This window comes from Notothenia rossii (assembly GCF_949606895.1).
Source record: "Notothenia rossii genome assembly, chromosome: 1".
NCBI lineage: Eukaryota > Metazoa > Chordata > Actinopteri > Perciformes > Nototheniidae > Notothenia > Notothenia rossii.
In genome coordinates, this window is record NC_136912.1 from 93,252,112 (window position 1) to 93,264,508 (window position 12,397).

General features: G+C 40.1%; 3 protein-coding genes across 7 annotated transcripts in view; 2 read left to right on the forward strand and 1 right to left on the reverse strand.

The window, feature by feature from the left end:
• eps15 (epidermal growth factor receptor pathway substrate 15) overlaps window positions 1–1,968 on the forward strand; it is a 58,842-nt gene extending 56,874 nt beyond the window's left edge. For 3 of the 5 annotated variants that reach the window (XM_079641063.1, XM_079641066.1, XM_079641065.1), the window contains exon 25: window positions 39–1,968. In XM_079641063.1, the coding sequence (XP_079497189.1) occupies window positions 39–188 (150 nt within the window). In that variant the 3' untranslated portion in view covers window positions 189–1,968. The remainder of the gene's footprint in view (window positions 1–38) is intronic. The other 2 variants (XM_079641064.1, XM_079641068.1) reach the window with 1 other exon arrangement.
• The window catches only part of LOC307013683 (transmembrane protein 131-like), a 179,921-nt gene that overhangs the window by 72,863 nt on the left and 94,661 nt on the right, over window positions 1–12,397 (reverse strand). The gene's annotated exons all lie outside the window — the stretch shown is intronic.
• The window catches only part of ttc39a (tetratricopeptide repeat domain 39A), a 53,149-nt gene continuing 44,332 nt past the window's right edge, over window positions 3,581–12,397 (forward strand). The window contains exons 1-4 of the mRNA XM_079689451.1: window positions 3,581–3,749; window positions 9,284–9,328; window positions 9,712–9,762; window positions 11,224–11,277. Coding sequence (XP_079545577.1) covers window positions 3,697–3,749; window positions 9,284–9,328; window positions 9,712–9,762; window positions 11,224–11,277 — 203 coding nt within the window. The 5' untranslated portion in view covers window positions 3,581–3,696. The remainder of the gene's footprint in view (window positions 3,750–9,283; window positions 9,329–9,711; window positions 9,763–11,223; window positions 11,278–12,397) is intronic.

Here is a 12,397-nt window from a genome sequence, read left to right on the forward strand (position 1 = left end):
TCTCTCTCTCTCTCTCTGTGTGTTCTTGGTTGGTGAAGCAGCATCAGTATCCGACGGAGGAAGACATGATGGAGTGGGCAAAGCGCGAGAGCGAGCGGGAGGAAAAGGAGCGACTTGCCCGTCTCACTCAGCAGGAACAAGAAGACCTGGAGCTGGCCATCGCTCTCAGCAAGTCTGAACTCTCCTGAAGGACTCCCCTCTTCTTCTTCTTCTTCTTCCTCCTCTTCCTCTCCCCCCTCCTTCCTCTGGCTCGGCACGGCACAGCACAGCCAGAAAAAGAAAGCACCAAAGCAAAGTGGGGACTGTACAGGACTGAGACCCCATGAGAACAGACTGTGTTCACATCGCAGTATTGTCTGTGTGTGTGTGTGTGTGTGTGTGTGTGTGTGTTTTCCGTCGTGTTTCGGACGGCGATGGAAATGTTTGTTCTGAAGATTGTTGAAGAATTAGATTTAGAGATCGATGCTCCGTTGGTTTCAAGACGCCCACATTAACTCTCCAGAATGGAATTTATTTAATACTCTCAAAAACTACATTTCAATTGCCAGAAGTCACTAACAGTACTCGCTACACTTTATTAAAACACTTTATATTGACAATTTCCTCTTTTATTAGAGCCCCAAAACCCCATTAATTACCTTCCTTTTGGGGTTTGTATCTGAAATGAAATATTAAGCTGTGTGTAGATTCAGGACAGAAAGCTGGGAAGATACTGAAACAACATGTAAGTCTTATTTAAAACGAGTTACATTTGTACTCCCGTAGAATTAGCCTATGAGATTATAAAAAAAAAAACATTTCTACTTGTGTAAATCCTCTGAAATGTGAAATGCATGTGCAGATTTTTACTTAAATTGAACAAATCCACAACGACCACATTCAGCTTGACATATTGTAATGTATACTGTAATTCTTTGAGAGATAATAACTACAATTATCACATTTTATAAGTAGATATTAGCATTAAATGACAGCGCACACTATGAGGGATCGCACAAGCAATACGTGAGGGATAGAAATTGAGTTTAATACCAAATACTTTTTTTTGTAAAACGTGGCTGTTAAACTAGTGAGTTTGGGCATTTCAAAGTTAAAATAGTCAAAGCGGTTGATCATAAATGAATGTGTAAACTCATCTGTACCTGTTCGGTTTACTCCTATATCAAATGAAGTCATATTAGTATTTTAGGATTAATCCACCGTTGGACACTTCTGTAGCGTGAATGGATGCCGGGTTTTTAATTAAAGAAATCTTATTAAAAGCTTCCTCACATAGTCAATCTCCATTTCAATGTGTGCCACTTTAGTTGGTGCTTCTCCTGACAGCATGTATATACACTTCCTCTCCAAAAGGCTACATGCATGTTCAAAATCTTGCACACAATCACTGAAAGTTGTCTTTGTGTTTTGATGGAGTTTGTGTACTTCAGGGTCCGTGGGGATTTAAGGCACTGGTGGTAAATCCACTCGTCTGTTATCACACACAACAGTTTTTTGGACAGTCATTTTGTGTTTTCCTACCAGAAAATAAATGTTCACTAGTGCAAATGTTTTTTTTAATGAGTGAAGGCTCGGTTGAAGAGCAGGAGGCGTTTATTTTTATTTGTTTTGACCAAACAGTGAACAAAACGTCTTCCCTTTCTGACTTAGCGTGTCTCTTTTCAGCCAGAATGAGCATCGTCACCGCTTCCTCTTGTCATGCACTTCCTGTTTGTCTCTTGTTGTAGTTGTAAATAGACGAGGAGTCTCTTCTTCACAGTCACATTTAACGGCCACCTTACATTTGTACAGACTCCTTTTACAAAATCAAGAACCACTTATAGGCTTACTCATATAGGCTTTTTAAAAACTCGAGCTATAACTGTATTTTATTTTGTATTTTCTAACGTGTAATAAAAAAAATCATTATTTGGAGGATTGGACAGAATATGTAATGCATTTAATTGAAGAATAAATATTAAACGTGTAGTTTTGCACTTTGTTTGTTCTTACTGGGGTCTCGTTGTTTTACTGTTTGAGAGGTGAAAGATGTTTAGGATCGTTTACTCGTGTAAAAGTAGTCATACTGCATTTATTTAAATACTGCATGCAAATAATTAGTTTGGTCAAAACAAGTTACTCTACCTTTCACTTAGTAAGGTAGGAAGTAACCAAGTACTTTACTAAAGTAACATTTTTAGATACTTGAGTGAGTATTTTCATTGTATTCTACTGTGTTCTTCTACTGCACTTCAGTTCAGAGGTACATGGTGTACTTCTACTCCACTACATGTATTTAATACCTTTAGTTACTTCACAGATCTGGATGAAGGATGTGAAATCTAATCAAGTGTTAAATCAGACTTTAGTTCCACCTGGAGTAAATTCACAAGCTACCCTGCAGTATACAAAGTCATTCAAACTAGCTGCTCCTTTACCAGCTTTGAGAACACTTTCATGAGGGGGCGTGTTCAAACCCCACTGCAGTCAGCATGTCGTTGTGTCCCTGAGACACTTCACCCTAAATTGCTCCTGTGTTGCCCACAGTACTGAGTATGTAAGTTGCTTTGGATAAAAGCGTCTAACAAGTGACATGTAATGATCTATCATTATAAAACCATCATGTCCGGCAGTGGCTCAGTCAGTACGGGTTTGGACTGTGAGCCGTAGGGTCGCCGGTTCAAGTCCCCGAACAGACCTGAATATGGAGTGTGGACTGCTACTTGGAGAGTTCCCAGTTCACCTCCTGGGCCCTGTCCTGGTGCCCTTGAGCAAGGCACCGGACACCCCCCTTCCCCCCTCACTCCCATTGCTCCCCGGGCGCTGTACAATAGCTGCCCACTTGTGGCTCCTAGTACTAGACTCCTGGTACTAGGATGGGTTAAAAGCAGAGGACACATGTCACTGTGTGTGCTCTGCATGTGAGACCATTAAAGAGGGTTCATCCCTCCATATTCTATTCTATTTATATTATTCTGAAATGGACCAATCTGCACAATGACTACTTTTACTGTCGCTACTTTAACTATATTTCGATGCTTGTGTTGAAAAACGTATAATTATGCTGCTATGTATTTATCTATGTAGATGTTTATTGAAAGATCCATAGATTATATAAAACTTTTGATATATATAAACCCTTTTATTAGGTATGTTTATTTTAATTGAAATAAAGGTTTTAATGCGTTTTTATTTCATTTTGGACTTTATTTACATTCACTTGCTTTATTTATTTATTTATTATGAATGTTTATTTAAATAAAAATAACATTTTAAAAGCAAGACTCTATATAATATGTATTTATATTTTAGCTTTTATTTATTTTAATTCACAGTTTGTTACCATAGACTATATTAATTTATATAATTTATTTATATTAACTTTCTTTATATTCTGTATTTAATTGTAATTAAAATAACGTTTTAAAACAAAGAGTGTATACTCAAAGACTCTATATAATATATATATATATTTATTTGTATTTTTTAAAACACTGTTAATTAAAATAACATTGTTAACACCCAGCGGGCTTTAGGACCCGGCAGCCTTACAGCTCCCTCTCCATGCATTTGAATAGAGAGTGATCATAATGGTGATGACAGCCTCTCACACACCTTTCTCCGTCAGGAAGGAGGAAGACACAACACGGTGCTCCTCTCTGCTCTGCACGCTGTGTGAAGCCTCTGCCGGGATACTTTCTGCCTCACAGCCGGGGGATGAGTTTTATCACCAACTGGAGACGGAGCGCCAAGAAAAAAGACATAAAAAAGTGAGTAAAAAAAGTCGGAAAGTTGGTTCAAAAAAAAAAATGTGCAAAATCCTGGCTGGCCCCTGTCTGTCGGGGAGATTTTAATCACCCTTTTTTTTTTATATAAGAAACACGTTATCTTTTCATCACACTGAGCTCATTTGAGGAACACAACATGTTCGTAGATCCTCTTTGAAATGACACACAATTAATTGCCGTGTGACTGTATGCTGCTGTCAGAAAGTAAGGCTGGGTGATTCTCAAAATACCTCACTGCAAGAAATGCACGACATGCCTTTGAGGGTTTGTCCTCGCTACTGTAAAAAAAAAAACGTACTTCTTTGTATTTCCTCACTAATAAAAGCTTTTATTCTGAACAAAATATATAATATTTGACAGGAAATTCAAGGAGCACAACAAATGATCTTTAAAACAAGTCCTGTGCTGTTATGGCTTCTGTAAAAAAATCTGAATGTGTGTTTTTTTTTTTTTTTTATCTCACAGTATAAAAGCTTGTATTCCGAAAATACATTATATTTGACAGGAAACTAATAAATCCATAAAAGTGACCACTGTGAGTGAGCAGAGAATCTACTGTAGATATTTACCATAGTTTCTATGATGTGTTGCTGCTTCATGAAGTCAGTCTGCAGCCTGTTGGACTACATTTCACTCCTGATGTGGTCAAGCAGGCTTTTCCTTTAGTGCTGCATCAGCGACTGAAATATCTTTAGGGTTTTTGTTGTTATTTTGTCCTTTCTCTGTTGCATAAAGACTGCAAACTACTATGAGTAAAGTGGGAGAAAGCTATATGTATCATATGTTAATGAGGGGATTAACAGGACATTAAGTGGTCATCAAAATTGATTAAATCGGTCATCAAGTGATTACTTGAATAGAAAAATAATGACATTAAGCTACACCTGATTAACCTTTTTGACTTTTCTATTATTTGTTTTGTATTCTTAATACTGTATAGATTTATTTGGAGTACTTGTGATCGTTTTTAAGTTGTTTTCTTGTCTCTATATTTGACAGGATAATGTTTCTAAGTGACTTGATCCTTGCAACAGGTTTTCTGGCAGAATCTTTTTAAAGAAACATTGATAGAAAATCCTTACAAAACCATTTCTATACATGTTTTTGAGTCATAAACGACGGAGAGAGAGAGAGAGCCATTTTGATCAGACTTAGACGATAGATTGCCAGGTAAAAACATGTTTTGTCTTGGCTTTCAGGGCTTCCATATTGATCTCTGTAGGACATCATGCAGTTGTCTGTCTCAAACTTCACATGCACCCTGTGATGAGAGGCCACAAGAAGTATGGAAACACTCATTTAACTTTAAGCTTATGAAAGTGTGTGAAGAAAGCTTCACAGACAAATGTAAACAAGTCCTGGCCCTGTTGGTACCTGTCTGGAGATTATAATCACACTTTCTTAGAAACTCATTATCCAACTTTAAACGTATAATAAAAAAGATGATGTTGAAATGGAAATGTCGAAGGGGACTTATCATGCTTTTGGGGGGGGGGGGGGGTTTCCTTTTCCTGTAGTGTGTTTATATAGGTTTTTGTGCATGTTAATGGTCTGCAGAGGCTAAGTTACCTCCAGTTTGTGGAACATAATGACATCAATATGTAACACTCACGCTTCCATTGGCTAGCGCTCAAACACATTGTACGTGATAGGCTAAGGGGCGGGACATCTCTAAGCGGTTGACCAATCACAACAGAGCCGGCCAGCTAACCAATCAGAGCAGACTAGGCTCTGGTTTCAGACAAAGGGTGAAAAGAGGTGCTGCAGCACTACATACTGATACACCTGAACATCAGCAGGAGAGGACTCTTTAAAGTAGAGACACTACATACTGATATACACCTGAACATCAGCAGGAGAGGACTCTTTAAAGTAGAGACACTACATACTGATATACACCTGAACATCAGCAGGAGAGGACTCTTTAAAGTAGAGACACTACATACTGATATACACCTGAACATCAGCAGGAGAGGACTCTTTAAAGTAGAGACACTACATACTGATATACACCTGAACATCAGCAGGAGAGGACTCTTTAAAGTAGAGACATACTGATATACACCTGAACATCAGCCTACTTTAAGACATGAATGCTGTATCAGGAGCTTCACAGTGACTTGATTAAACTTATGTCTGAAGCTCCATGCATACATCTTTTTTTACATATTAAAGGTCCCATGTCATGCTTTTCCGGTTATTCCCCGTCCCCTTGTGAGTTATGAAGATTTTTCTGCATGTAAACGGTCTGCAGAGTCAAAACCCTCAAAGTACACCCTGTAGCGAGTAAAACTCTAAAACAGAAAATACCTCCCCAAAACGCCTCGTTGGAGCTGCAGCGAGCCGTTTAGTGGAGAAAGTGAATACTGCTGAATACACATACTTTACAGAGATGCTGTATGCGAACCCAATGTGAGTTTGGAAAATTGCACAGTATTTTTCTATTTTAGTATACCTCAACAATGGAATTATGATCAGTGGAATTGGCCATGACATGTGACCTTTAACAATACAAGATACAGCACGAAATACGAACATCTTTAATCAATGTATTCTTAACTTACTGCTAAAAAGTGTTTCCTTGTTAGTAACTCGTCAATATGAGTGGCCTTGTTGATTCCACATGAGCTTTTCCTACTTTCTGACTAGCATTTCAAGGATCATTCGTAGTATGTTTCCAGCAAAGGGTTGGTGCTGATTCTCTGTCTGTTACTTTAGATGTAAATAAGGAGCCTCTCCCCACGCCCCTCTGAGAGAGATTTGGTTTCAAAGAACTCAATAGGCGCTTTCACACCAAGTACTTTTCCCAGGAATAGTTTCGATAGTTCCTGGGATTTTGGGTTCACACCAAAAAGATCTGGAACTAGAACTTTTTTATGCGAACCTTTCCACCCCTTTTTAATCCCTGCTGGAGAGTTGCTACTTTCCTGGGGAGAAAAAGGTTCCAATTTCTGATTGGCTGGGCGAATTGCAAACCACGCCCCGTAAAACTGTGAAAAATGTTGTGAAGATGCCATTTTATTTGCTCGCATTAGCATTATTAGCATTAGCATTAGCCCCGCGCACCAACGGAGAGGGAATAATTTATGGCAACACAAAATAAAACATGGGAGCGGTGGAGATGAGGAGGTGTCGGCGTTCTTGCGATTTACTCGGAAGGCTTCAGTAGAAGCTGCTGGGAGTCCCAGCAGCTTCTACTGAAGCCAGTCCCCAACTCCGGGGACTTCCGGCCGGGGACTTCCGGTGGCAGTATACGCCGTGAAGTTGTTTGCGGCCTGCCAGTAAACCCAAAGCAGAAGAAGAATAGGTGACGACAGCGGCTTCCTCAGGGACTTATTCCGGTGTGAACGTGATTTACTAGCTAGTTCCAGGAAATAAAAGTTACTGGGAAAAGTACTTGGTGTGAAAGCGCCTATGGTGCTCTAGGAGGAGATTCAGGTGATAAGGGGGGGGGGGGGGGTAACCTTGGTTGCTGATTGGCTAATGGTTACACAAGCCAACACATCGTTATGACATCATAAAGTGCCCAAAATCTGATCAGCTCATTTTCAGACAGGTTTTTATAGAAATGGATCAAAAAGAGAGAGAATCTTTGTTCCTGAAACTTTCAGAGTCTCTTTCCACAGAGGGGACACATGTTGATGTAGAAGAGACATGAGGAAGAGGGGACACATGTTGATGTAGAAGAGACATGAGGAAGAGGGGACACATGTTGATGTAGAAGAGACATGAGGAAGAGGGGACACATGTTGATGTAGAAGAGACATGAGGAAGAGGGGACACATGTTGATGTAGAAGAGACATGAGGAAGAGGGGACACATGTTGATGTAGAAGAGACATGAGGAAGAGGGGACACATGTTGATGTAGAAGAGACATGAGGAAGAGGGGACACATGTTGATGTAGAAGAGACATGAAGAAGAGGGGACATATGTTGATGTAGAAGAGACATGGAGAAGAGGGGACACATGTTGATGTAGAAGAGACATGAGGAAGAGGGGACACATGCTGATGAAGAAGAGACATGAAGAAGAGGGGACACATGTTAATGTAGAAGAGACATGGAGAAGAGGGGACACGTGTTGATGTAGAAGAGACATGAAGAACTGGGGACACATGTTGATGTAGAAGAGACATGGAGAAGAGGGGACACATGTTGATGTAGAAGAGACATGAAGAAGAGGGGACACATGTTGATGTAGAAGAGACATGAAGAACTGGGGACACATGTTGATGTAGAAGAGACATGGAGAAGAGGGGACACATGTTGATGTAGAAGAGACATGAAGAAGAGGGGACACATGTTGATGTAGGAGAGACATGAAGAAGAGGGGACACATGTTGATGTAAAAGAGACATGAAGAAGAGGGGACACATGTTGATGTAGAAGAGACATGGAGAAGAGGGGACAAATGTTGATGTAGAAGAGACATGGAGAAGAGGGGACACATGTTGATGTAGAGGAGACATGAAGAAGAGGGGACACATGTTGATGTAGAAGAGACATGATGAAGAGGGGACACATGTTGATGTAGAAGAGACATGAAGAAGAGGGGACACATGTTGATGTAGAAGAGACATGAAGAAGAGGGGACACATGGTGATGTAGAAGAGACACGAAGAAGAGGGGACACATGTTGATGTAGAAGAGACATGAAGAAGAGGGGACACATGTTGATGTAGAAGAGACATGAAGAAGAGGGGACACATGGTGATGTAGAAGAGACACGAAGAAGAGGGGACACATGTTGATGTAGAAGAGACATGAAGAAGAGGGGACACATGTTGATGTAGAAGAGACATGAAGAAGAGGGGACACATGTTAATGAAGAAGAGACATGAAGAAGAGGGGACACATGTTGATGTAGAAGAGACATGAAGAAGGGGGGACACATGTTGATGTAGAAGAGACATGAAGAAGAGGGGACACATGTTGATGTAGGAGAGACATGAAGAAGGGGGGACATGTTGATGTAGAAGAGACATGGAGAAGAGGGGACACATGTTGATGTAGAAGAGACATGAAGAAGAGGGGACACATGTTGATGTAGAAGAGACATGAAGAAGAGGGGACACATGGTGATGTAGAAGAGACACGAAGAAGAGGGGACACATATTGATGTAGAAGAGACATGAAGAAGAGGGGACACATGTTGATGTAGAAGAGACATGGAGAAGAGGGGACACATGTTAATGTAGAAGAGACATGAAGAAGAGGGGACACATGTTGATGTAGAAGAGACATGAAGAAGAGGGGACACATGTTGATGTAGAAGAGACATGAAGAAGAGGGGACACATGTTGATGTAGGAAAGACGTGAAGAAGAGGGGACACATGTTGATGTAGAAGAGACATGAAGAAGAGGGGACACATGTTGATGTAGGAAAGACGTGAAAAAGTGGATTTTGCATAATAGGTGACGTACCAAACTCTGGAGTCCTCCCCAGATCTCCAGTCTTCTCATCTTCACACCGTAATGAGATGTTTTCTAACTCGACCTCTGACCTCTTCACAGGGATGACGATCAGGACATCCCAGACGGCCCGGACTCCCCGAGCCGGTACGTCCACATTCTGCACATTCTCGTGTATTCTTAGAAACAGTCAGCAGCAAACCCTGTTTAATGACACTGTGATGCTACGTCTGTTAGCATGTTAGCTCCTTCAGAAATGCTGTCATACACAGACTGACTTTGATTTGTACTTTCTATTTACATGTATATAGACTTTTTGCACTACTAATTTTGTATTTTATTATATATATATATAAAAAGCTCAGCTCAGAAGAGTTTCAATGATTTTTGTTTGAGAAATTGAGAAACTGGGATCGATTGTAGGCAAAAAAATGTTGACAAATGTCTTGATAATTGATTCATTGCCATTTCTACACTGTAGCTTTGAGCATACTATAAAACCTTTGAATCTTTGAATAATTTGTTTCCAGGTTGTCGGTCATAAACACTCCAGAGTTGGATCCCATCATCACAGACTTCAGGTGGGTGTCTTTGAATGAAAAGAATAACGTTGATTATATAAAAAAAGCCACTCTTAAACTGTGCTATACCACCAATACTGTATACGAATAACACTTATTATTAATAGATTTGTACTTACACTGTAGACTTTAAGCAATCATCTGTTTTTTATAATTAATATTTGTAATAATACCCGCACTATATTTTAATACACACATTTTATTTATTATTGTGCACGTTTACTATAAAGTTCCTATCTATTTTATTTGATCTAATTATTGCACCTTTAACGGCCCGTCCACACGGCTCACTTTGAATGGGGTGACGTCACGCTTTGCCGAACTGCATTGTGGTTCCGTCGCTTCGCTTTGCCTCCGTGGGTGTTTCTCAATGTCGAGTAGAGCTGCTCCAGAGCCACTATTTCAAGCATACTACGTCATTGAGTGCCACCAAAGGACTGTTCCAATGTCCAGCATACTTGGAGTTCTACCGAGGCCGGCGTACTTCGTAGCGAGAAATTTCGAGGCTGCACATGTGTAGACTCCGCGGTCTTAAAATCCCCACAATGCTTTGCGCACGGACCGATTTCCAAATCTTTGGCGGAAATCGCGCTCGATTTAAGGCGGGGCCTCGCATATGAAGCACTCCTGCACACCTGATAGCCTGTTCCTCCATTCTTCGTTTTCCAAGGCTACTGTAGGAAGGATTCTTGCCTCGCTTCTGAAGGAAGTGATTCGGAAGACATGTGCTACCAAGGAAGCGTCCTCGACATTGAGAAACACCACGTTGCTCGCTTCAAAAGCTGAGAAAAGTTCAACTTTTGAAGCTTCGACGGAAGCGTCAGCCAATCAAATCATATGCCAGTAAAAGCTCTAGCCAATCAAACCGCGTGCTTGTGTGATTGGTTGTTGGTCAAGCTTTAGACACGCCCACCGGCAAGCTTCAACGCACGCTGCCGTGTGGACGCTGCGTGAGTCTTATTTTTACAAATATTATATTTAATTTTATCTTTGTATTTTTTATCTGATCGAAAATGCATCTATTATTTTCCCCCAGGATAAAAAATATGTTCTCTGCATAACAATATATTAAATATTGTTATATATTACAATGTGCACATTTCTTCTTAACTTCTTATGTTGACATAACATATTTTGGGTTACCGTCAAAGTTTATCGTCATTTTTAAAAGTTAATGTGTCGACAATATCTGGAAAACTTCCTATTAGAGCCCAAGATCTGTTCCTAATTCAAAGCGATTTTCCACCCAAAACTGTCACGTAGCTTCTTTGCACAAATGTCCTCAAAACGTCATAACAGAGCAGTACATATCCTGGGAGTGTCCTCGTGGATCAGTGTTTGGTTTCTTTGGCTCTCACGATCAGGTTCCTCCCAACAATAGTCGGCCTTTCAGCTGTTTTTTCCTCCGCTGAGATTTCCCTTCTGTCTCTGAACGGCCTGGATTCTGTTCCTCTGTTTCAGGTTACAGCTGCCGGACAATAAGGATGACCTGCAGTCAACAAATGCATCAAATGGGTAAGACTCGTTCACTGAACTCTGAGCGATGATAGAGACAAACTTTGGTTTAGATCACATAAAAAAACCTGCTTTTGTGCTGCCTTTTGGAACAACAAATAATGTATGTTTACACTTCTTGTTCATTTACCGTATTTACTATCCTGTGGGAGATGGAGCCACTTTATCTTGACATTAGCCACAGTCTTTTATTACGTGTTATTGGATCGTTGATAGAGATGCATTACGATGTTTAAGCTTAAATATACCGTAATGTTGTTTGTTGGATGGAGAAAACGTAAGTTACCCTATGTACTGTTAGGTAGTATCATCTGTAACATTGCAGCGTATTTTACAGGTAAATATGTAGAAGTAGAATATTCCCAATATTTTGGAGCAGAAGAAAAGGTAGCATGAAATGGAAATACTTGCGTTTAGTACCTCTAAAAAGTGTGTTTAGCTAAATGTACAATGCCATTTTCTTAGTGACTTTCCACCACTGATTTTACTTCACATAGCTTTTGAATGCTGGACTATTTTCAGGTTCATATCAGTATGTAGTGTCTCTACTTTAAAGAGTCCTCTCCTGCTGATGTTCAGGTGTATATCAGTATGTAGTGTCTCTACTTTAAAGAGTCCTCTCCTGCTCATGTTCAGGTGTATATCAGTATGTAGTGTCTCTACTTTAAAGAGTCCTCTCCTGCTGATGTTCAGGTGTGTATCAGTGTGTAGTGTCTCTACTTTAAAGAGTCCTCTCCTGCTGATGTTCAGGTGTATATCAGTATGTAGTGTCTCTACTTTAAAGAGTCCTCTCGTGCTGATGTTCAGGTGTATATCAGTATGTAGTGTCTCTACTTTAAAGAGTCCTCTCCTGCTGATGTTCAGGTGTATATCAGTATATAATGTCTCTACTTTAAAGAGTCCTCTCCTGCTGATGTTCAGGTGTATATCAGTATGTAGTGTCTCTACTTTAAAGAGTCCTCTCCTGCTGAGGTTCAGGTGTATATCAGTATGTAGTGTCTCTACTTTAAAGAGTCCTCTCCTGCTGATGTTCAGGTGTATATCAGTATGTAGTGTCTCTACTTTAAAGAGTCCTCTCCTGCTGATGTTCAGGTGTATATCAGTATGTAGTGTCTCTACT